This window comes from Notolepis coatsorum (assembly GCF_963971535.1).
Source record: "Notolepis coatsorum genome assembly, chromosome: 5".
Classification (NCBI taxonomy): Eukaryota; Metazoa; Chordata; class Actinopteri; order Aulopiformes; family Paralepididae; genus Notolepis; species Notolepis coatsorum.
The window spans coordinates 45,911,118-45,937,803 of NC_140169.1; the positions used below are offsets into that span (position 1 = coordinate 45,911,118).

Here is a 26,686-nt window from a genome sequence, read left to right on the forward strand (position 1 = left end):
GTTTAATCTGATCCTTCACAACAACTAGCTTTAGGAACACTGCAGACATTACTACTAGCTTTAGGAACACTGCAGACATTACTCCTAGCTTTAGGAACACTGCAGACATTACTACTAGCTTTAGGAACACTGCAGACATTACTACTAGCTTTAGGAACACTGCAGACATTACTGCTAGCTTTAGGAACACTGCAGACATTACTACTAGCTTTAGGAACACTGCAGACATTACTACTAGCTTTAGGAACACTGCAGACATTACTACTAGCTCTAGGAACACTGCAGACATTACTACTAGCTTTAGGAACACTGCAGACATTACTCCTAGCTTTAGGAACACTGCAGACATTACTACTAGCTTTAGGAACACTACAGACATTACTCCTAGCTTTAGGAACACTGCAGACATTACTACTAGCTTTAGGAACACTGCAGACATTACTCCTAGCTTTAGGAACACTGCAGACATTACTACTAGCTCTAGGAACACTGCAGACATTACTCCTAGCTTTAGGAACACTGCAGACATTACTACTAGCTCTAGGAACACTGCAGACATTACTACTAGCTTTAGGAACACTGCAGACATTACTACTAGCTTTAGGAACACTGCAGACATTACTACTAGCTTTAGGAACACTGCAGACATTACTACTAGCTTTAGGAACACTGCAGACATTACTACTAGCTTTAGGAACACTGCAGACATTACTACTAGCTTTAGGAACACTGCAGACATTACTACTAGCTCTAGGAACACTGCAGACATTACTACTAGCTTTAGGAACACTGCAGACATTACTACTAGCTTTAGGAACACTGCAGACATTACTACTAGCTCTAGGAACACTGCAGACATTACTACTAGCTCTAGGAACACTGCAGACATTACTCCTAGCTTTAGGAACACTGCAGACATTACTACTAGCTTTAGGAACACTGCAGACATTACTACTAGCTTTAGGAACACTGCAGACATTACTACTAGCTCTAGGAACACTGCAGACATTACTCCTAGCTTTAGGAACACTGCAGACATTACTACTAGCTCTAGGAACACTGCAGACATTACTCCTAGCTTTAGGAACACTGCAGACATTACTACTAGCTTTAGGAACACTGCAGACATTACTCCTAGCTTTAGGAACACTGCAGACATTACTACTAGCTTTAGGAACACTGCAGACATTACTACTAGCTTTAGGAACACTGCAGACATTACTCCTAGCTTTAGGAACACTGCAGACATTACTCCTAGCTTTAGGAACACTGCAGACATTACTATTAGCTTTAGGAACACTGCAGACATTACTACTAGCTTTAGGAACACTGCAGACATTACTACTAGCTTTAGGAACACTGCAGACATTACTACTAGCTTTAGGAACACTGCAGACATTACTACTAGCTTTAGGAACACTGCAGACATTACTACTAGCTCTAGGAACACTGCAGACATTACTACTAGCTTTAGGAACACTGCAGACATTACTACTAGCTTTAGGAACACTGCAGACATTACTACTAGCTTTAGGAACACTGCAGACATTACTACCAGCTTTAGGAACACTGCAGACATTACTACTAGCTTTAGGAACACTGCAGACATTACTACTAGCTTTAGGAACACTGCAGACATTACTACTAGCTTTAGGAACACTGCAGACATTACTACTAGCTTTAGGAACACTGCAGACATTACTCCTAGCTTTAGGAACACTGCAGACATTACTCCTAGCTTTAGGAACACTGCAGACATTACTACTAGCTTTAGGAACACTGCAGACATTACTACTAGCTTTAGGAACACTGCATACATTACTACTAGCTCTAGGAACACTGCAGACATTACTACTAGCTTTAGGAACACTGCAGACATTACTACTAGCTTTAGGAACACTGCAGACATTACTACTAGCTTTAGGAACACTGCAGACATTACTCCTAGCTTTAGGAACACTGCAGACATTACTACTAGCTTTAGGAACACTGCAGACATTACTACTAGCTTTAGGAACACTGCAGACATTACTCCTAGCTTTAGGAACACTGCAGACATTACTACTAGCTTTAGGAACACTGCAGACATTACTACTAGCTTTAGGAACACTGCAGACATTACTCCTAGCTTTAGGAACACTGCAGACATTACTACTAGCTTTAGGAACACTGCAGACATTACTACTAGCTTTAGGAACACTGCAGACATTACTACTAGCTTTAGGAACACTGCAGACATTACTCCTAGCTTTAGGAACACTGCAGACATTACTACTAGCTTTAGGGACACTGCAGACATTACTACTAGCTTTAGGAACACTGCAGACATTACTACTAGCTTTAGGAACACTGCAGACATTACTCCTAGCTTTAGGAACACTGCAGACATTACTACTAGCTTTAGGAACACTGCAGACATTACTACTAGCTTTAGGAACACTGCAGACATTACTACTAGCTTTAGGAACACTGCAGACATTACTACTAGCTTTAGGAACACTGCAGACATTACTACTAGCTTTAGAAACACTGCAGACATTACTCCTAGCTTTAGGAACACTGCAGACATTACTACTAGCTTTAGGAACACTGCAGACATTACTACTAGCTTTAGGAACACTGCAGACATTACTCCTAGCTTTAGGAACACTGCAGACATTACTACTAGCTTTAGGAACACTGCAGACATTACTACTAGCTTTAGGAACACTGCAGACATTACTCCTAGCTTTAGGAACACTGCAGACATTACTACTAGCTTTAGGAACACTGCAGACATTACTACTAGCTTTAGGAACACTGCAGACATTACTACTAGCTTTAGGAACACTGCAGACATTACTCCTAGCTTTAGGAACACTGCAGACATTACTACTAGCTTTAGGGACACTGCAGACATTACTACTAGCTTTAGGAACACTGCAGACATTACTACTAGCTTTAGGAACACTGCAGACATTACTCCTAGCTTTAGGAACACTGCAGACATTACTACTAGCTTTAGGAACACTGCAGACATTACTACTAGCTTTAGGAACACTGCAGACATTACTACTAGCTTTAGGAACACTGCAGACATTACTACTAGCTTTAGGAACACTGCAGACATTACTACTAGCTTTAGGAACACTGCAGACATTACTACTAGCTTTAGGAACACTGCAGACATTACTACTAGCTTCAGGAACACTGCAGACATTACTACTAGCTTTAGGAACACTGCAGACATTACTACTAGCTTTAGGAACACTGCAGACATTACTACTAGCTTCAGGAACACTGCAGACATTACTACTAGCTTTAGGAACACTGCAGACATTACTACTAGCTTCAGGAACACTGCAGACATTACTACTAGCTTTAGGAACACTGCAGACATTACTACTAGCTTCAGGAACACTGCAGACATTACTACTAGCTTTAGGAACACTGCAGACATTACTACTAGCTTCAGGAACACTGCAGACATTACTCCTAGCTTTAGGAACACTGCAGACATTACTACTAGCTTTAGGAACACTGCAGACATTACTACTAGCTTTAGGAACACTGCAGACATTACTACTAGCTTTAGGAACACTGCAGACATTACTACTAGCTTTAGGAACACTGCAGACATTACTACTAGCTTTAGGAACACTGCAGACATTACTACTAGCTTTAGGAACACTGCAGACATTACTACTAGCTTCAGGAACACTGCAGACATTACTACTAGCTTTAGGAACACTGCAGACATTACTACTAGCTTCAGGAACACTGCAGACATTACTCCTAGCTTTAGGAACACTGCAGACATTACTACTAGCTTTAGGAACACTGCAGACATTACTACTAGCTTTAGGAACACTGCAGACATTACTACTAGCTTTAGGAACACTGCAGACATTACTACTAGCTTTAGGAACACTGCAGACATTACTACTAGCTCTAGGAACACTGCAGACATTACTACTAGCTTTAGGAACACTGCAGACATTACTACTAGCTTTAGGAACACTGCAGACATTACTACTAGCTCTAGGAACACTGCAGACATTACTACTAGCTTTAGGAACACTGCAGACATTACTACTAGCTCTAGGAACACTGCAGACATTACTACTAGCTTTAGGAACACTGCAGACATTACTACTAGCTTTAGGAACACTGCAGACATTACTACTAGCTTTAGGAACACTGCAGACATTACTACTAGCTCTAGGAACACTGCAGACATTACTACTAGCTTTAGGAACACTGCATACATTACTACTAGCTTTAGGAACACTGCAGACATTACTACTAGCTTCAGGAACACTGCAGACATTACTACTAGCTTTAGGAACACTGCAGACATTACTACTAGCTCTAGGAACACTGCAGACATTACTACTAGCTTTAGGAACACTGCAGACATTACTACTAGCTTTAGGAACACTGCAGACATTACTACTAGCTTTAGGAACACTGCAGACATTACTCCTAGCTCTAGGAACACTGCAGACATTACTACTAGCTTTAGGAACACTGCAGACATTACTCCTAGCTCTAGGAACACTGCAGACATTACTACTAGCTTTAGGAACACTGCAGACATTATTCCTAGCTTTAGGAACACTGCAGACATTACTCCTAGCTTTAGGAACACTGCAGACATTACTACTAGCTTTAGGAACACTGCAGACATTACTACTAGCTTTAGGAACACTGCAGACATTACTACTAGCTTCAGGAACACTGCAGACATTACTACTAGCTTTAGGAACACTGCAGACATTACTCCTAGCTTTAGGAACACTGCAGACATTACTCCTAGCTTTAGGAACACTGCAGACATTACTACTAGCTTTAGGAACACTGCAGACATTACTCCTAGCTTTAGGAACACTGCAGACATTACTACTAGCTTTAGGAACACTGCAGACATTACTACTAGCTTTAGGAACACTGCAGACATTACTACTAGCTTTAGGAACACTGCAGACATTACTACTAGCTTTAGGAACACTGCAGACATTACTACTAGCTTTAGGAACACTGCAGACATTACTACTAGCTTTAGGAACACTGCAGACATTACTACTAGCTTTAGGAACACTGCAGACATTACTACTAGCTTTAGGAACACTGCAGACATTACTACTAGCTTTAGGAACACTGCAGACATTACTACTAGCTTTAGGAACACTGCAGACATTACTCCTAGCTCTAGGAACACTGCAGACATTACTACTAGCTTTAGGAACACTGCAGACATTACTCCTAGCTCTAGGAACACTGCAGACATTACTACTAGCTTTAGGAACACTGCAGACATTACTCCTAGCTTTAGGAACACTGCAGACATTACTCCTAGCTTTAGGAACACTGCAGACATTACTACTAGCTTTAGGAACACTGCAGACATTACTACTAGCTTTAGGAACACTGCAGACATTACTACTAGCTTCAGGAACACTGCAGACATTACTACTAGCTTTAGGAACACTGCAGACATTACTCCTAGCTTTAGGAACACTGCAGACATTACTCCTAGCTTTAGGAACACTGCAGACATTACTACTAGCTTTAGGAACACTGCAGACATTACTCCTAGCTTTAGGAACACTGCAGACATTACTACTAGCTTTAGGAACACTGCAGACATTACTCCTAGCTCTAGGAACACTGCAGACATTACTACTAGCTTTAGGAACACTGCAGACATTACTCCTAGCTCTAGGAACACTGCAGACATTACTACTAGCTTTAGGAACACTGCAGACATTACTCCTAGCTTTAGGAACACTGCAGACATTACTCCTAGCTTTAGGAACACTGCAGACATTACTACTAGCTTTAGGAACACTGCAGACATTACTACTAGCTTTAGGAACACTGCAGACATTACTACTAGCTTCAGGAACACTGCAGACATTACTACTAGCTTTAGGAACACTGCAGACATTACTCCTAGCTTTAGGAACACTGCAGACATTACTCCTAGCTTTAGGAACACTGCAGACATTACTACTAGCTTTAGGAACACTGCATACATTACTACTAGCTTTAGGAACACTGCAGACATTACAACTAGCTTTAGGAACACTGCAGACATTACTACTAGCTTTAGGAACACTGCAGACATTACTACTAGCTTTAGGAACACTGCAGACATTACTACTAGCTTTAGGAACACTGCAGACATTACTACTAGCTTTAGGAACACTGCAGACATTACTACTAGCTTTAGGAACACTGCAGACATTACTACTAGCTTTAGGAACACTGCAGACATTACTACTAGCTTTAGGAACACTGCAGACATTACTCCTAGCTTTAGGAACACTGCAGACATTACTACTAGCTTTAGGAACACTGCAGACATTACTACTAGCTTTAGGAACACTGCAGACATTACTACTAGCTTTAGGAACACTGCAGACATTACTACTAGCTTTAGGAACACTGCAGACATTACTCCTAGCTTTAGGAACACTGCAGACATTACTACTAGCTTTAGGAACACTGCAGACATTACTACTAGCTCTAGGAACACTGCAGACATTACTACTAGCTTTAGGAACACTGCAGACATTACTACTAGCTTTAGGAACACTGCAGACATTACTACTAGCTTTAGGAACACTGCAGACATTACTACTAGCTTTAGGAACACTGCAGACATTACTCCTAGCTTTAGGAACACTGCAGACATTACTACTAGCTTTAGGAACACTGCAGACATTACTACTAGCTTTAGGAACACTGCAGACATTACTCCTAGCTTTAGGAACACTGCAGACATTACTACTAGCTTTAGGAACACTGCAGACATTACTCCTAGCTTTAGGAACACTGCAGACATTACTACTAGCTTTAGGAACACTGCAGACATTACTCCTAGCTCTAGGAACACTGCAGACATTACTCCTAGCTTTAGGAACACTGCAGACATTACTACTAGCTTTAGGAACACTGCAGACATTACTACTAGCTCTAGGAACACTGCAGACATTACTACTAGCTTTAGGAACACTGCAGACATTACTACTAGCTTTAGGAACACTGCAGACATTACTACTAGCTTTAGGAACACTGCAGACATTACTACTAGCTCTAGGAACACTGCAGACATTACTCCTAGCTTCAGGAACACTGCAAGACACAATGCTAGCTCTGGTGTTATGGTCGTGTAGCTCTCTTACCATAACCACATGACCTTTCATATATTCAGGGGCCCTGTCGTTAACACTGTTATACATGTGGTTTAGCTGGAGTTGTTTTACTCTTTTATCTACTGGTAATAGTCCTGCTTCTTGTCTTTCTATCGGTCCTATATGCTGTCCTCGACAACCTTCCTCCCCCAGATTATGACCGTACCAAACGACCCCTACACCTTCCTGTCCTGCGGGGAGGACGGCACCGTGCGCTGGTTCGACTTGCGCACCAAGACCAGCTGCACTAAAGAAGACTGTAAAGATGTAAGGAGAAGGATGTAAAGATTTCTTTATTTTTCTTCCCGCAAATTACATCTGGAAAAGGTGATGTTGCCTTATATTCAGGACTAGAGATGGGAGGTGTCATGGTGAAGAAAGTTCAATTTTGGAGCGATATTTAGCCTTTTTCCCCGGTAAGCTAGTATAACATGTTTGGTGTCAATGGATTCCTTGAAATCTCTAGCTTAAAGACGGAGCCAGTGTGGACTTGAAGACAGTAATGTTAATGTTGGATGGCTCACCATTAGGCTTCAGAGGGTTAACAGTGAGTGAACAAGGTCAAGACTGAGGAGGAGTGATAATTCACCTTGTATAACATGGTGATCAATGAGGCCGTATAGTAGGCCTACCAGTAGGCTACCGTTTAATCTAGGGCTGTCAGTTTATCGCGTTAATTCGATTAATTAATTACACAGCAAATTATCGCGTTATGAAAATTAACTCAAAATGAATTACAAATTTTATATTATATTTTTAATTTTAATATTTTTTTTTATCTCATTCATTCCATAAGAACGTAGAATACACATTTACAGACTTTTTTTTTTAATATGGTCCATTTGCATGTTCTTGGTATCTGATTCTAGGGACATCTATGGATCTCAGGGAATGTATTCCCAGTGTCAGAAATACTGTGTCTGTTACTAGGCTTGAGTAAATTGTAATGAACCAAATGAGAATATCAATTACATTTGTTTTATCTTTGACTGTGAATAACGCCATGCAAACATTTACCAGACCTGAAAAATCTAAGCAAATGTATAAATGGAAGATTATTAAACAGAAGGTTTTGTAGATACAGTACTGAATTCTGCCATCCGGACACATGCAATTTGAAATATGATTATAGAATATAGAATATCAGGCCTAAAATGGTTATGCGATTAAAATGCGATTAATTAGATAAATTAATTACAAATCCTGTAATTAATTAGATAAACAATTTTAATCGCCTGACAGCACTAGTTTAATTTAATTTAATTTAAATAACTGAAAGTAACCCTAATATAAAAAATTACGTTTTTTATCTCATATAAACAAGTTAATTCTAATTTTAAATATATACTTACCTTGTTTCAATCAATAAGTGCTTGGGAGAGGTAGTGCCGGATTGTCGCATTGATCAGTACTTCTTGAGAAGCCAGTCACGTCAGTCGGTTGAATTCTAGTAACAGGTAGAAAACCACAATTGGCAGGACATCAGTCACCCTGGGGGATGTAGATGGTACTGAGGCCAGCAGGACATCAGTCACCCTGGGGGATGTAGATGGTACTGAGGCCAGCAGGTCATCAGTCACCCTGGGGGATGTAGATGGTACTGAGGCCAGCAGGACATCAGTCACCCTGGGGGATGTAGATGGTACTGAGGCCAGCAGGACTAAGACATCAGTCACCCTGGGGGATGTAGATGGTACTGAGGCCAGCAGGACATCAGTCACCCTGGGGGATGTAGATGGTACTGAGGCCAGCAGGACATCAGTCACCCTCAATTTTTCAATTTATTTAATGACCACCCAGCCAGGCTGGTGGAATTTAGTTTCAGTGCAGATTTCATAGCAGTTCCAACATAAAAACATAAAAACATAGAACATATAACATCACTTACAGCGTACATAAAAGAAAACACAATTACATAGATACAGTTCAGTTTGTCCATGTCCATGTCAGCAGAGGTAAGGGGGGTTGCGGGGGGTACTACAGGGGGGGGGGGGGGGTGCTACAGGGAGTTCAGTGTCCGTATGGCAGTGGGGAAGAAGCTGTTTTTGAACCGGGTTGTTTTGGTGGTCAGGGATCTGTAGCGCCTCCCGGAGGGCAGCAGCTGGAAGATGTGGTGTGCTGGGTGAGTGGGGTCGGAGATGATTTTCCTGGCTCTCCTGATTGTGATTTGGCGGTGGAGTGATTCGAGGGAAGGGAGGGGGGTGCAGATTATTTTTGAGGATTTATTGATGATTCTTTGTAGTTTGTTTTTTGAGTGAGTGTCCAGATTGCTGTACCAAACAGTTATGGAGAAGGTGAGGATGCTTTGTATAATGGCCTGGTAGAAACGGAGCAAGAGATGTTTATTGACTCTGTATTTCTTAAGCTGGCGGAGGAAGAAGAGTCTTTGATTTGCTTTTTTGTGTATGTGGTCTGTGTTGGTTTTCCATTTGAGGTTATTGCTTATGTGAGTGCCGAGAAATTTGAAGGAATCTGTGGTGATTATGGGTTTGCCGGAGATGGATATGGGGGTTTTGGGGTTTGGCTGGCGTCTGAAATCTATGATGAGTTCTTGGGTTTTTGATGAGTTGAGAAGGAGGTTATTGTCTGTGCACCAGGTGAGTGTGTGGTTGATTTGTGTACGGTATTCTGTTTCGTTATTGTCTGTGATGAGGCCTATAAGGGTTGTGTCGTCTGCATATTTATATATTTTTACGGAGTTGTGGAGGGATATGAGCAGGTTGGTGTATAGGGAGAAAAGCCAGGGTGAAAGGACGCAGCCTTGGGGGGCTCCTGTGCTGAGATATAAAGGGTGGGATGTGATGTTATTTATTTTGACCTTCTGCTGTCTGTTGGAGAGGAAGCTGTGGATCCAGTGGCAGATGCAGGGGTTGATGTTCATGTCCAGAAGTTTATTGGTGAGTTTGGCTGGGATAATTGTAGATGGTACTGAGGCCAGCAGGACATCAGTCACCCTGGGGGATGTAGATGGTACTGAGGCCAGCAGGACATCAGTCACCCTGGGGGATGTAGATGGTACTGAGGCCAGCAGGACATCAGTCACCCTGGGGGATGTAGATGGTACTGAGGCCAGCAGGACATCAGTCACCCTGGGGGATGTAGATGGTACTGAGGCCAGCCTGCCGGAAAACTTCCATGAGAGATAGTTTGCACTAACTTGAGGCCTGATCTAGTGTTATGGTCTGCGGATAGTTTATTTGATAGAGCTGACGGCGCCCTGGGTTAGTGCCCTGGGTTAGGGGGTTAGGGTGCCCTGGGTTAGTGCCCTGGGTTAGGGGGTTAGGGTGCCCTGGGTTAGTGCCCTGGGTTAGGGGGTTAGGGTGCCCTGGGTTAGTGCCCTGGGTTAGGGGGTTAGGGTGCCCTGGGTTAGTGCCCTGGGTTAGTGCCCTGGGTTAGGGGGTTAGGGTGCCCTGGGTTAGTGCCCTGGGTTAGTGCCCTGGGTTAGTGCCCTGGGTTAGGGGGTTAGGGTGCCCTGGGTTAGTGCCCTGGGTTAGTGCCCTGGGTTAGTGCCCTGGGTTAGTGCCCTGGGTTAGTGCCCTGGGTTAGGGGGTTAGGGTGCCCTGGGTTAGTGCCCTGGGTTAGTGCCCTGGGTTAGGGGGTTAGGGTGCCCTGGGTTAGGGTGCCCTGGGTTAGTGCCCTGGGTTAGTGCCCTGGGTTAGTGCCCTGGGTTAGTGCCCTGGGTTAGGGGGTTAGGGTGCCCTGGGTTAGGGTGCCCTGGGTTAGTGCCCTGGGTTAGTGCCCTGGGTTAGTGCCCTGGGTTAGGGTGCCCTGGGTTAGTGCCCTGGGTTAGTGCCCTGGGTTAGTGCCCTGGGTTAGGGGGTTAGGGTGCCCTGGGTTAGGGTGCCCTGGGTTAGTGCCCTGGGTTAGTGCCCTGGGTTAGTGCCCTGGGTTAGGGTGCCCTGGGTTAGTGCCCTGGGTTAGTGCCCTGGGAGGATTCAGTGGAGGAGACTGTTGAAAGGAGAAAGCTGAGATGAGCAGACTTGGCAGCAGAAACTGAACAGCGAGGATGGAAAGCTGGGGTTCGTCCAGTGGAAGTAGGATGCAGAGGATTTATAGCATGATTTACTTTTTAATTTTTGGGAGAGTTGGAGATTCATGGGTGGAATTTGCGAAAGGCAAACTAACACAAGGAAGTTGTGCATGTGGGTACCATGGACAATGAGAGCATGGAGCTAGCTCTCTTCTGGGATGCTGGAACTAACTGTCGAACCTTCCCAAGGTGTCGTGGGCCTAATTTGACGAACTGGTAGGGTATGTAGCATCGGCATTGTCTATTCCTGGAGCTCACGTCAAAGGAGCGCAGGTCTGTTGAAGTTGGCAATGCTGTTTTGGATCCATTATGGGCCATGTAATGCATCCATAGTGTGTAGAGCCATAGTATCAGTATTTATAGGCATGTTAGACTTTCTTTTGGCAATGGGAGTGGGTTTCTTTATTGACTGCTTAGGGCACAAGTATCTTGTGTTTTATTATAAAGTTGTAAATGTTAGTATTCATTGTGTTAGTGTTTCTGTGTGATGCATCAAAGCCTGTGTGCTCTTTTTGAATGATTTTTGTGGATTGCTTTATATTGTAGCTTCTCACGCTTAGCCTGACATATGTTTTATTTTGATTTCAGGATATCCTGATAAACTGTCGAAGAGCAGCAACGTCTATTTCCATATCTCCCCTGGTGCCCTACTACCTGGCTGTAGGCTGCTCCGACAGCTCCGTACGCATCTACGACAGACGCATGCTAGGCACCAGAGCTACAGGTGAGCTAGCTGTCCTATTATCTATGACAGACACACGCTAGGCACCAGAGCTACAGGTGAGCTAGCTGTCCTATTATCTATGACAGACACACGCTAGGCACCAGAGGGGAGCATGTCTATGTTCCCCGGGTTCTATGTTCCCCGCTTTTTAAAAAAAAAATTGAAAAAGGGTTCTATGTTCCCCGGTAGCCGCAAAAGGGTTCTATGTTCCCCGGGTCCTATGTTCCCCTTATGTTTCCCATGTTCCAAAAGGGTTCTATGTTCCCCGGGTCCTATGTTCCCCCTATGTTTCCCATGTTTCAAAAGGGTTCTATGTTCCCCGGGTCCTATGTTCCCCCTATGTTTCCCATGTTCCAAAAGGGTTCTATGTTCCCCGGGTCCTATGTTCCCCCTATGTTTCCCCGGTAGCGATAAAGGCTCGCCCCAGGCTCGCCACAGCAGTGGATTTCAAAGATAGCCACTTTTATAGATAATTCATTTGTATCGCAACGGAGTCACGGATCTAGTCGGGCCACGTAGCATTATGTCGACAAAAATCAAATACAATAAACAAGTGTAAAATAAAGAATTTAAAACGAAGTTTAGCCTATTAAATCGTTTTATAAGCGTTAGTTCTTATTTGCGGTCTGTGTGAGAAGCATCCATCTGCAGAACGTCAGCCCAGCACTCTCTGTCCCCACGCTGTCAGGCCGTCACAGGCCCGCTCAGCAGCGCCACCCACCCAATGGCTGAATTGGAGTATTGCACTGTGCGGGATTGATTGATTGATTGATTGAAAACTTTATTAACAGATTGCAGAATGGGTACAGTACAGTACAGCTCAATACATACAATTGTTAAGGGGATGCAGACCAGAGAAAGACTTTCGTCTTGTTTACATCAGGGTGGTCTATACAGACCACCTCCAGGTGGCAACATGTAAACGATAAACAAAACCAGCTCTAACAATATCACAACTGGTATTCAAACTTTTAAAACAGTTGCGTTTTAGAATGTTAACATATCATTGTCACTTTGATAACTTGGTATTATCAGGGTTCGTACAAGGTCCTTGAAGTGCTTAAAGTGCTTGATTTTTTACCAAAAGAAGTCGAGACCTGGAATTCCTTGAAAACAGCCCATTCTTTAACACTTTCACTGCCACTCACGAGTATTCTTGGAATTATTAATATCTCGTTGAAAGCCTCCTCACTCAAGGGTTTCCACGTTTTTTTTTTTTTTTTTTTTTTTAAGCGATCTGAAATCATATTGCATCACGCAAGCCTACCCTAGTATACCCCAGTGCCGCCGGCGATGCGCCCCCTATCGTCTCCCAGATGACATAAGGGATTTTGGAATCGACTCAATGAAAATGGATGGGGGAAAAAATCCTGTACTCCACATTTTCCAGTCCACCCATGCAGCCAGAGTACCAGGGTTCATTCAGGGGGCTCTCAGCCCCGCGGAATCATGTGTTACACTGTACACACAATGGATCTATACACTTATCGATTTTTTCGAATGGTGATCAGGAATTGGAATATACCAGTTGGATACCATCTGATGCCAGGTAAGGAATCTATGTTATCAGTGTTAGGATAATCAGACTCATTTTGATGAAGATATATGCTGTTTTGTGAAATGGGCTCTTTCGGTTTCACTGTAAAAAATCCATGAGGAAATGAACACGACTATTATCAGCGCGCGCCTCGAATGGGCGTGCGTGTATGTATAATATTGATCATCTAGCGTTTATTTGAAAACGATTCATAAATAGGCCAACAAATATCAACGTTCTGGAATATTCCAGTAAAAGACGATTATCACAGAATGGCCCAGAATGGACAGTTTTTTACCTCAAAACGGGTGCTTTTCAAAATGCTCTCAAACGGAAATGAAGCGATAAAAAAACAATCTGCCTTGACAGCATTGACTGGAAAAGGATTCTTTGATAAGCGACGGGCAGATTAGACACATAGCCATAATTTAAAACATAGATTAGGCGATATTAACGATAACATTAAAGTGGATGGTGGCATTGAAGCGCTAACTCTGGCACTACCTCGTGGCATAGAAAGTGTTAACAAGGTGCTTAAAAAGTCCTTGAAATTAAAATCAACCATTCGCATTGAAGGTTTTGTTCATCCATGATAAAATTGTTCTGAATCAATTGTTTTATATTTTGATTCGTTTATATTCTGATACAATTTTGTATTGCCTATATTTATTGTAACTTATATTATGACCAATAGGGCATATAGACGGCACCTTTGTTTATACTGTTTAATTCTCTCATATTTTATATTCAGATAACATTTTATTGCCTATATTGTTTGTAATGTATATTATGACCGATAGGGCATGCAGCAATGCTCATCTGGACCATTGTTTATACCGTTTAATGTCTCCCCCTCCCATGTGCTGCTACGATGCCTGAATTTCCCCAAGGGGATCGATGAAGGCACATCTCATCTCATCTGATCTTGTTTTATTCCGTGGCTGCAGGGAACTACATGGGCCGCGGCACCACAGGCATGTGTGTGAGGTTTGTCCCCGCCCACCTGTCCAACAAGTCGTGTCGGGTGACGTCTCTGTGCTACAGTGCTGACGGCCAGGAGGTGCTGGTCAGCTACTCTTCCGACTACATCTACCTGTTCGACCCCAGAGACCACCAGGCCAAAGAGCTGAAGGGTCCGTCAGAGGAGCGGAGGGAGGAGGTGAGCCACAGGGGAGGAGAGGAGGGAGGAGGGAGGGAGGAGGAGAGGAGGGAGGAGGAGAGGAGGAGGAGGTGAGCCACAGGGGAGGAGAGGAGGGAGGAGGGAGGGAGGGAGGAGAGGAGAGGAGGAGAGGAGGAGGAGGTGAGCCACAGGGGAGGAGAGGAGGGAGGGAGGGAGGAGGAGAGGAGAGGAGGGGAGCCACAGGGGAGGAGAGGAGAGGAGGGAGGGAGGGAGGAGGAGGAGAGGAGAGGAGAGGAGGAGAGGAGGAGGAGGTGAGCCACAGGGGAGGAGAGGAGGGAGGGAGGGAGGGAGGAGAGGAGAGGAGGAGGAGGGAGGGAGGAGGAGAGGAGGGAGGAGGAGAGGAGGAGGAGGTGAGCCACAGGGGAGGAGAGGAGGGAGGAGGGAGGGAGGAGGAGAGGAGAGGAGGGAGGAGGAGAGGAGGAGGAGGTGAGCCACAGGGGAGGAGAGGAGGGAGGGAGGGAGGAGGAGAGGAGAGGAGGGGAGCCACAGGGGAGGAGAGGAGGGAGGGAGGGAGGAGGAGGAGAGGAGAGGAGAGGAGGAGAGGAGGAGGAGGTGAGCCACAGGGGAGGAGAGGAGGGAGGAGGGAGGGAGGGAGGAGAGGAGAGGAGGAGAGGAGGAGGAGGTGAGCCACAGGGGAGGAGAGGAGGGAGGGAGGAGGAGAGGAGGAGAGGAGGAGGAGGTGAGCCACAGGGTGGTGTCGGAGGAGAGGAGGGAGGATGAGAGGAGGAGGAGGAGAGGAGGGAGGGAGGAGGAGGGAGGGAGGGAGGAGAGGAGGGGAGGAGGTAGGAGATGAGCCACAGGGTGGTGTCGGAGGAGAGGAGGGAGGAGGAGAGGAGGGGAGGGAGGAGGAGAGGAGGAGAGGGGAGGAGAGGATAGGAGGGATGAGGAGAGGAGGGGAGGGAGAAGGAGAGGAGGGAGGAGGGGAGGGAGGAGGAGAGGAGGTGAGGAGGAGAGGAGGGAGCAGGAGGGGAGGGAGGAGGAGGAGAGGAGGGAGGAGGAGGGGAGGGAGGAGATGAGGAGGAGAGGAGGGAGGAGGGAGGAGAGGAGGGGAGGGAGGATGAGAGGAGGGAGGAGGTGAGGAGGGAGGGGAGGGAGGAGGAGAGGAGAGAGGAGGTGAGGAGGAGAGGAGGGAGGAGGAGGGAGGAGGTGAGGAGGAGGGGAGGGAGGAGGAGAGGAGGGAGGGGTGAGGAGGAGGGAGGAGGAGGAGGAGGAGAGGAGGGAGGAGGTGAGGAGGAGGGGAGGGAGGAGGAGAGGAGGGAGGGGTGAGGAGGGAGGAGGAGGAGAGGAGGAGGAGAGGAGGGAGGAGGGGAGGGAGGAGGTGAGGAGGGAGGAGGGGAGGGAGGAGGAGAGGAGGGAGGAGGTGAGGAGGGAGGAGGGGAGGGAGGATGAGAGGAGGGAGGAGGAGGAGAGGAGGGAGGAGGTGAGGAGGGAGGAGGGGAGGGAGGAGGTGAGGGAGGGAGGAGAGGAGAGAGGAGGGAGGAGGAGAGGAGGGAGGAGAGGAGGGGAGGGAGGAGGAGAGGAGGGGAGGGAGGAGAGAGGAGGGGGGAGAGGAGGGGAGGGAGGAGGAGGGGAGGGAGGAGGAGAGGAGGGAGGAGGAGAGGAGGGAGGAGGAGAGGAGGGAGGAGGAGAGGAGGGGAGGGAGGAGGAGAGGAGGGAGGAGAGGAGGGGAGGGAGGAGGAGAGGAGGGAGGAGGGGAGGGAGGAGGAGGGAGGAGGAGAGGAGGGAGGAGGAGAGCCACAGGGTCGTGTCGTTGGGCCTCTGCTGAGGTGCTGACTCACTCAAGTGGGTCCTAGGGTTGGGTACCGTTCGCATTTGAAACGATACCCAATGGTACCTTTTTTCTGTACTTTAGTCTAAACATTTTTATACCAACCTCAGTTGTAAAAAATGTGTCCAAACTTCAAATGATTTATTATCATTATTATTTATTTAGAACAATTTGTTAATATATAATATTGCAGCAGGGCGGCTAAGTGGCACAGTGGGCAAGGCGCTCGCCACTAATGCAGGAGATGCTGGGTTTGAGCCCAGCTCTCGGCATTGCTACCAGCTTGGCTGGTCGTTCATACTAACGCAATTGGGGTGGGAAGCTGGTGGGTGGGGATCGGACGTTGTGGACAGCGACTCCTACAGGTCGGTTGGTGCGCCTGCGCAGTAGAATCAGGAAGCGACGGGGGCGGCGTGTCCCTCCCGCCTATTCCTTAATGTCAAGCAAGCAGTGCAAGAATGCGGAAGCATTCGTCACCGCAGGTACCGTAGTGGCGTGCGGTAATGCGCCTTTCATTTTCCTTCGCCCAGCGCCCAGGTGCGTGCACCGGCGGCGGCGTGCTCGCTCAGGTGCGTGCGTGCGCCGGCGTGCTCGCGAGGTGCCCGCGCATGCGCATGAGATCCCGCCTTGGTTCGACACGAGCGGATGCCAGAAACCGCCCCTTATTCAGTATCCAGAAATAGCTCAATTGGCAAGACTGCATGGCTGTGGATCCTACGGCTCGTTGCTGGTGAGTTCGAATCCCATCAAATATAATTTTTTTAACGTGATTTTTTTTTTAACATGTATTCTTTCGCCGGTTAAGGTTAGGCATGGTTAAGGTTAAGGTTAGGCATTGTTTCGGAGTTGGTTAAGGTTAGAACGGTTAAGTTTAGGCGCTGTTAAGGAGCTGGTTAAGGTTAGAGTTTGTCAAAGAGAATGGCAATATTCTTTCTATGGTTAAGGTTAGGCATGGTTAAGGTTAAGGTTAAGGTTAGGCATTGTTTCGGAGTTGGTTAAGGTTAGAACGGTTAAGTTTAGGCGCTGTTAAGGAGCTGGTTAAGGTTAGAGTTTGTCAAAGAGAATGGCAATAGACAGCCTATTTCCGCGCGACAGCTCCCAAAGCGGGCCTGAAAAGAAAGGCGCTTTACCGTAGTGGCGTGTGGTGACGAATGCTTCCGCATTTTTGCACTGCTTGCTTGTCATTATGCTACACGCGTCCCTCCCACGCAGACCCCCGCCGCTGAGAGATCGCGCTGTGCAGGTGAAAAGATGCGACGGCTGCCTCCTCGTGTACCGGAGGGGACACCTGATGCAAGGCTTGGTCCACATTGCAGCCGACCAGTGGGAGGCATGGCCTAACAGCGTTTGAGCCTTGCCTCCCTTCATTGGCTCCCAGTACGCTACAGGATAGATTTTAAGGTTCTCCTATTTGTTTTTAAAGCCCTTAATGGTCACACACCCTCCTACATCTCAGACCTCCTATCCCCCTATTCCAACATCAGGTCCCTCAGGTCAGCCGATCAGAGGCTCCTGACAGTCCGGAGGTCTAACCTCAAGCTCAGGGGGGGCCGTGCCTTTGCTATCGCAGCCCCTGAACTGTGGAACAGCATCCCCACCTCCATTAGGCTCGCCCCCTCGATAGATGCCTTCAAATCGAGGCTCAAAACCCACTTCTACCTACTAGCCTTTCCCGTTCACTGACTCATGCCCTGTTTTTCTATGTGTTTGCCTGTGTGCCCTCCCATAAAACGGAGTGTGATTGTTGTCTATATGTATCTTGTGTATTTACCCTCTGTACAGCACTTTGGTTGACACGCGTCATGTTTCAAGTTTCAAGTTTCTTTAATAGTTGTCATACAGAAGTACAGAATACTTTCATACAAAATGCTTCTTACTGTTACGCTCCAGAGACTGTGCTAGACAAGATAGTATCAAATAACATAGTATAGCATGTAATTTAGAAGAAGAAAATGAGGTCACAGTGTTCGGTATAGACATATGTACAATGTTCTGAGTTACCATATAATATACAATACTATGCAGTGTACTAATGTACAGTACTATCTAGTGCAAAGCAGAAATGGGATGAGGTACAATTTAGGTACAATTTACAGTAAGGTGTACGAGTTGTAGTGCAATCCTTCATCAATAAATATAAAGTGTGGGGAGTGGGTGCTACAGTGTGTTTGTTTAAAGTGGGTGTGTGCTATAACGTGTGTGGAGTGGGTGCTACAGTGTGTTTGTTTAAAGTGAGTGTGTGCGTGTGGATGTGTGTGCTATGTACGTTTGGTGGTTGTTGTTGTGTAGTGTTCATTCATTGTTCGTTTAGCAGCCTGATGGCCTGGGGATAGAAGCTTCTTCTGAGTCTTTCTGTGCTCGCCTTGAGACTCCGGTATCGCTTGCCTGACCGCAGCAGTTCAAAGAGGCAGTTGTTCGGATGACTGGAGTCTTTAATGATTCTCTTAGCCTTGCCCTTGCAACGCTTGTTGTAAATGTTCTGGAGGGTGGGGAGCCCCCCTCCAATTGTGCGTTCGGCTGAACGTGTCACTCTTTGTAGTCTGCTTCGGTCTTGTGCAGTGCTATTCCCAAACCAGGAGGTGATGTTGCCAGTCAGGATGCTCTCTATTGTACATGAGTAGAAGTTCCTAAGGATCTTCTGACTGACTTGGAACTTCCTTAGGCGCCTGAGGAAGTAGAGGCGTTGTCGTGCCTTCTTCACAACACTGTCAATGTGTGTGGTCCATGTCAAGTCCTCGGATATGTAGGCTCCGAGGTACTTAAAGCTGTTGACTCTCTCAACCGGTGCCCCGTCGATGCTGAGGGGGCTGTAGTCCTTGACCCCCGACCTCCTGAAGTCCACAATCATCTCCTTTGTTTTGCTGACGTTCAGGGAGAGGCTGTTTTCCTGGCACCATCCCGCCAGGACCTTGACCTCTTCCAGGTAGGCCCTCTCGTCGTTGGCAGAGATCAGGCCCACCACCACTGTGTCGTCAGCAAATTTGATGATTGTATTGCTACTCCGCTGAGCCACACAGTCGTGTGTGTACAGGGAGTAGAGGAGGGGACTCAGAACACAGCCCTGGGGGGCCCCTATGTTGAGGGTGATGGATGAGGAGGTGCAGTTGCCTGCTCTCACCACCTGGGGTCTGCCAGTCAGGAAGTCCAAGACCCACTGGCAGAGGTCATAGTTCAAGCCCAGGTCCCTGAGCTTGGCTATGAGTATGGAGGGGACTATGATATCATGTGAAATGTGCTTTATAAATAAATTTTGATTGATTGATTGAGGGGAGGGTAGAATTGGACGATACGAAATTGGGATGGGAGAAAAATAGAAAAATGGGAGAAAAAGTAGATAAAAAAAATATTATATTGCAGTGGGCGTTGTGTGCGAATCTAGCTCTGTAAAGTGTAACAACACTTGCGACCGTTTTCGGCTTGCCATCCCCCCGACTGCTTTGTTGTTGAATCAAGTAAAATCCTAGGTAAGCGTGTAGTGTGCACGTGAAAAAAAGTGCACAATACAAAAAATATACAATACAAAAAAAATACTATCATGCACTCTTCCACTAATTAATCCTCCTTGTCTATATTACTATACTAACATGTCTCTACTACTGTGCACTCTACACTGCAGCCCAGATGCAGCACTGTTTGATGAACACTGTTACTCAGCTGATAGAGTCGTACCTTCCTGCTGACCTGTCGTACAGAACCTGTAGGTCGCTTTGGATAAAGGCGCTCCGCTAAATGACTCAATGTAAATGTAATGTATTCATAGTTGAATGGTGTTCTTAGGGACAACTGACAGGCAGAGCATGTAAATGAATGGTAAATGGTAAATGGCTGCATTTATATAACAGTTTTTATCCAAAACGCTTTACAACTTGTTCCTCACATTTTACCCGTTCACTCACACGTTCACACACCGACGGCAGAGGAGACCACACAAGGTGCCAACCTGTACATCTGGAGCAATTAGGGGGTTAAGTGTCTTGCTCAAGGACACTTCGACACGCTGCCGGGGGGAAGGAGTGGAAATCAAACCGGGAACCTCCGGATTACCAGACGACTGCTCTACCTCCCGAACCACTGCCAATTAGTTAGTGCACTGCCACCGAGTGCACTGACAACAGACCACATAGGATTGTCCTCAGCTAGAGCCTCTGTGTGTCCAGGGGCCCCTCAGCTAGAGCCTCTGTGTGTCCGGGGGGCCCCTCAGCTAGAGCCTCTGTGTGTCCGGGGGCCCCTCAGCTAGAGCCTCTGTGTGTCCGGGGGCCCCTCAGCTAGAGCCTCTGTGTGTCCAGGGGCCCCTCAGCTAGAGCCTCTGTGTGTCCGGGGGCCCCTCAGCTAGAGCCTCTGTGTGTCCGGGGGCCCCTCAGCTAGAGCCTCTGTGTGTCCGGGGGCCCCTCAGCTAGAGCCTCTGTGTGTCCGGGGGCCCCTCAGCTAGAGCCTCTGTGTGTCCGGGGGCCCCTCAGCTAGAGCCTCTGTGTGTCTGGGGGCCCCTCAGCTAGAGCCTCTGTGTGTCCGGGGGCCCCTCAGCTAGAGCCTCTGTGTGTCCGGGGGCCCCTCAGCTAGAGCCTCTGTGTGTCCAGGGGCCCCTCAGCTAGAGCCTCTGTGTGTCCGGGGGCCCCTCAGCTAGAGCCTCTGTGTGTCCGGGGGGCCCTCAGCTAGATAGTATCTAACACCGGACAATCTTGTTCTGAGGTTCTCTGGACTTTGGTGGAGGGCATGTGATGTCTTTTGCTGCATCAGAACAGCATCGTCTTATTTCCTCAAAAATATAATCCTGCCTGTCTCTGTCCAGTCCAGGTGGGCTTTGCACCGGAAAACCATCTATTGGTGGACGGCATGTACGGTTGTTCAGCAGCTGAAACTCCAGCTCTGTAATGCCAAGTGACTCAGACTCGTTTTCATGGAGATATAAGCTTTTATGTGATTATGTGATATGGCTGATTCACTGTGTATGAGCGGTCAGGAAATAGGAGAAGCGATTTTCAGCTCGCGGTCAGACCGTGCGTGCGTACACATATACTATCGATAATCTAGCGTTTATTTGAAAACGATTCATAAATAGGCCGAACAATGACAACGTTCTAGAATATTCCAGTAAAAGGCGATTGTCATGGAATGTGTTATTTTTTCCACAAAACGAGTGATTTTCAAAATGCTAGAAAACGGAAATGAAGCGATAAAAAACAATCTGCTACGACAATGTTGACTGGAAAATGAGTCTTTGATAAGCAACGGGCAGATTAGACACATAGCCATAATTTAAAACATAGATTAGGCGATATTAACGTTAACATTGAAGTGGCCCTGGGCATTCAAGGAGGTAAAAAGGAATTAACCTTGGGCAATCAAAGTGTTAATGCCAAGTGCAGCTCTTTAATGCCAAGTGCAGCTCTTTAACACTATGGTCGCCGAAAACGCCTTTGGACGTCTTTCCTAGCCATGCTCATTCTGCCGAAGACGCCGTAACTCGTCTTTGATATCAATATTTCAAAAATCTGTGCTCGAAATCATATTTCTCCTCCGGGGACCTGAGATGTACAGCTGAGCTCCACTCAACTCTAGCGGTTCAAGAGCGCCATCTGGTGGCCGATTGTCAGATCGCCAACAGGAAGTGACTCGTCAAACAGGAAGTGCTCATCCATATTTCATCCGGGCACTCGCGATCATTAGCAGGACTCTATCTCAACACACTGGATAATCAATCGCTCGCCCTAACTCAATAAACAACGTTATTTGGACGTATATAGTATTATACAACCTGGAAATGGTTCATCAGGATCAACATCCCATAATCGAAAACTGTCTACTCCAAGCTGATCGTCCAACGGCGCGAGGAAGATACAGTGAGTTTCAACGTTATTTTCTAACGTCTTCTATACTAACTGATCTGATGATCATATGACCCACACTAGATGAATGGTATAACGTTGCCCACGGAATTATAAACGCCCCCTCGCCCATCCGGTCAATATCAGATGATACGTAGTAACTTCTAGAAGTACCTCCAGTTGAAATTTTTCATCTGGCACCGATCGCTACCAAACTGTATTTGATCATCAATATAATGCATTTGGGGCTATAAATCAAGTTCTGGAGAAAGCTGCAGAAAACGATAAAAACATACTTATACTTTAGACCATATTTTAGTATGAATATGTGAATGAAAAAGTATATCGTTGCTACACCCTGAACAATAGATATAGGACATTGAATGGGCCATAATAATGTCAATTTAGCAATAGAATTTAAAAAGTTATAGCCCTGCAAAGAAGGGGAACTTCTCCATATTAAATAGGGCTGGCGAGGGATGGTAAATTATGAATTTAACCATGGCGATCAAAGTGTTAATGCCAAGTGGAGCTCTTTAATGCCAAGTGGAGCTCTTTAATGCCAAGTGGAGCTATTTAATGCCAAGTGCAGCTCTTTACTGCCAAGAGCAGCTCTTTAATGCCAAGTGGAGCTCTTTAATGCCAAGAGGAGCTCTTTAATGCCAAGTGGAGCTCTTTAATGCCAAGTGGAGCTCTTTAATGCCAAGTGCAGCTCTTTAATGCCAAGATCAGCTCTTTAATGCCAAGTGCAGCTCTTTAATGCCAAGTGGAGCTCTTTAATGCCAAGTGCAGCTCTTTAATGCCAAGTGCAGCTCTTTAATGCCAAGTGCAGCTCTTTAATGCCAAGTGCAGCTCTTTAATGCCAAGAGCAGCTCTTTAATGCCAAGTGCAGCTCTTTAATGCCAAGTGGAGCTCTTTAATGCCAAGTGCAGCTCTTTAATGCCAAGTGCAGCTCTTTAATGCCAAGTGCAACTCTTTAATGCCAAGAGCAGCTCTTTAATGCCAAGTGCAGCTCTTTAATGCCAAGTGCAGCTCTTTAATGCCAAGTGCAGCTCTTTAATGCCAAGTGCAGCTCTTTAATGCCAAGAGCAGCTCTTTAATGCCAAGTGCAGCTCTTTAATGCCAAGTGCAGCTCTTTAATGCCAAGTGGAGCTCTTTAATGCCAAGTGCAGCTCTTTAATGCCAAGTGGAGCTCTTTAATGCCAAGTGGAGCTCTTTAATGCCAAGTGCAGCTCTTTAATGCCAAGTGGAGCTCTTTAATGCCAAGTGGAGCTCTTCAATGCCAAGAGCAGCTCTTTAATGCCAAGTGGAGCTCTTTAATGCCAAGTGGAGCTCTTTAATGCCAAGAGCAGCTCTTTAATGCCAAGAGCAGCTCTTTAATGCCAAGTGGAGCTCTTTAATGCCAAGTGGAGCTCTTTAATGCCAAGAGCAGCTCTTTAATGCCAAGAGCAGCTATTTAATGCCAAGTGGAGCTCTTTAATGCCAAGTGCAGCTCTTTAATGCCAAGAGCAGCTCTTTAATGCCAAGTGGAGCTCTTTAATACCAAGTGCAGCTCTTTAATGCCAAGAGCAGCTCTTTAATGCCAAGTGGAGCTCTTTAATGCCAAGTGCAGCTCTTTAATGCCAAGTGGAGCTCTTTAATGCCAAGTGCAGCTCTTTAATGCCAAGTGGAGCTCTTTAATGCCAAGAGCAGCTCTTTAATGCCAAGAGCAGCTCTTTAATGCCAAGTGGAGCTCTTTAATGCCAAGAGCAGCTCTTTAATGCCAAGTGGAGCTCGGTAATGCCAAGAGCAGCTCTGTAAAAATATCACAGAATGTCAAAGAACAGCGTTACGTTCATAACCTAACGTGTTGTTGTGATGACATAATCAAAACGCGGCTTCAGTCATTACATGCGCAACGTGAGCTCTTCAGTCCTGCGTTCTACAGCCTGTGTTATCCTGTGATGATGACTCTTGCGAGTCGCGCTGTTTCTATGTAAACTCCGCGAGCAACACTTCTTCTTTTTCTTATTGGGGCCCGTGAGCAACACGTCCAATAAATGCGTCTTTAACATGCTTTATATCCTCGCCATTACTATAGGCCCGTCGTGCTTAAAATTAAAACCTTTTTAACTAACGTTAGCGTTAAGCTAGCTAACAACGCTTCCGGTCCTCTTTCACTCGTAAGCTATGTCATCCCCCGCTAAGAGTCATGGGAGATGTAGTAAATACAACAGTCCTTCCATGTAGGAACGCCGTGAATTATGACAGTAGCCACTACAGTAACATCATTAAGTCTGCTTTTGTCTTTTGCCATAATCAGGTAGCTGAACAAAAAAAAATACATTATATATATATATATATATATATTTATATTAATAATTTTCGGCCTTTCGGCATTCGGTTTTCGGCCAACTGTTTCCTATTTTGGGTATCGGTTTCGGCCAAGAATTTCCCATTCGGTGCATCCCTAGTCTGAACGTTTATAATTATATATTATTATTATTATATATTTTTTTATATATGTTGATTGCGCCATAATAAAAGGCACACACACACATGCTGCTTGGTGTTCTTAGCAGTGTTGGGACTAACGCGTTACAAAGTTATTTTTGTCGGTAACTAGTAAATCAAATCAAATTTATTTATAGGGCCCGACAACACACGTTAATGTCCCCATGGGCCGTACAGGTCTTCTTTAAACAAGTCAAGAAGAAAACATAACAATAAGTCAAGAACAGAACAAGAACACCATAAGGTCCAAACATTTTTAGATGAATGCAAATAAATGAAAGAATGCAAGCACTCCCAGACATACCCCACGCGAAGGTAAGGAAAAACTCACTAAAACCTAACAATAGGGAAAAAAGCTCCACAGGCAGTGTGGAGGAGAGAAACCTTAGAAGGGCCATTCAAGGGGGGATCTCCCTTCTTAGATGTTGGTGATAGCAGTGTTGCAGACGGACAGTTGGTAAGCATTAGGGATGGGTACCTTTCACATTTGAACCGATACCGGTACCGGTACCTGTGAATCGATACCGGTACCCAACGGTACCTTTTTTCGGTACTTTAGTCTCAAGAAATTTAATTTACCTACCTCAGTCGTAAAAAAAAAATCCAAACTTCAAATAACTACAATTTAGACAGTTTTCGGCTTGTCATTGCTCCGACTGCTTTGTTGTTGAATCAAGTCAAATCCTAGGTAAGCATATATTGTGCGTGTGAACGTTGATATGAAAAAAAAAGTTAAAAAAAATATTAATACTTTTTTTTTTTTTTTTTTTCGGTTTCTCACTTGATTCGATACTCGGTAGTACCGATGTGTTTCGGTTCGGTACCTCAAAAGTACCGAATTCGGTACCCATCCCTAGTAAGCATGCACTCATGTGTGTGGTAAAACACAGATGAGTGCATGCAATAGCAACTGTACATTTTGAAAGATTAAAGATAGAGCTAATAGCGATAGCAACTGAACATTTTGAAAGATTAAAGATAGAGTTGATAGCGGATCTATTTGAGGCACAGGGGCGGCGCAAAGAGGGTCACGTCCTCCCCGTCTTAGTCACGGGACATTCAACACTCCGGTCATTGCTCAGGGACAGCCGGAGACAGGGAGATAGGGGGTGGCGCAGAGAGGGTCGCGAACTCCCCGACATCATCGCGGGACATCCGGCACTCCGGTCACCACTACGAGACCTCCGGAGACAGGGGGGCACGCAGAGGGGGTCGCAATCTCCCGGCCTTCGTCACGGGACGTCCAACACTCCGGTCAACACTCCAGGACAGCAAGTCATAGGGAGACAGGGAGAAGGGACAGGCGTTAGACAGCTCATGAGATTGTAGTAGGCGGACATAGCAATAGATACAAGTGGTAGGCATATATGTGAATGGAGTAGATATATGAAGTAAGCGTATTATGTGAATAGAATAGAAGTACTTAACCCAGCAATGAAACCGCGTTGACTGTTAATCTGTTAACAGTCTGTTAATACTGTTAATCAGTTGACAGGACCACGGACTCTAGTACTCTAACGCATTACTTTTGAAATTCAGTAACGCAGTTACCGTTACTGAATGGTTCGTTACTGCGTTATTTGTATGTAGATTGGTAGCGAGCGATAGTGATGCAGCGCAGTCCTGACTCCTGTCTGTGTCACTCACCTGCGGAGACACGCTGTGCTGTGGTTGGTCCTCCTCTCCTGTCTGTCACTCACCTGCGGAGACACGCTGTGCTGTGGTTGGTCCTCCTCTCCTGTCTGTCACCTCACCTGCGGGGACACGCTGTGCTGTGGTTGGTCCTCCTCTCCTGTCTGTCACTCACCTGCGGAGACACGCTGTGCTGTGGTTGGTCCTCCTCTCCTGTCTGTCACCTCACCTGTGGGGACAAGCTGTGCTGTGGTTGGTCCTCCTCTCCTGTCTGTCACTCACCTGCGGGGACAAGCTGTGCTGTGGTTGGTCCTCCTCTCCT

At 46.1% G+C, this 26,686-nt stretch overlaps 1 protein-coding gene across 1 annotated transcript in view; it reads left to right on the forward strand.

Moving 5' to 3' along the window:
- The window catches only part of LOC311228654 (DDB1- and CUL4-associated factor 6-like), a 194,811-nt gene that overhangs the window by 49,719 nt on the left and 118,406 nt on the right, over positions 1-26,686 (forward strand). The window contains exons 3-5 of the mRNA XM_084314584.1: positions 7,332-7,445; positions 11,797-11,932; positions 14,417-14,628. Of these exons, the coding sequence (XP_084170710.1) occupies positions 7,332-7,445; positions 11,797-11,932; positions 14,417-14,628 (462 nt within the window). The remainder of the gene's footprint in view (positions 1-7,331; positions 7,446-11,796; positions 11,933-14,416; positions 14,629-26,686) is intronic.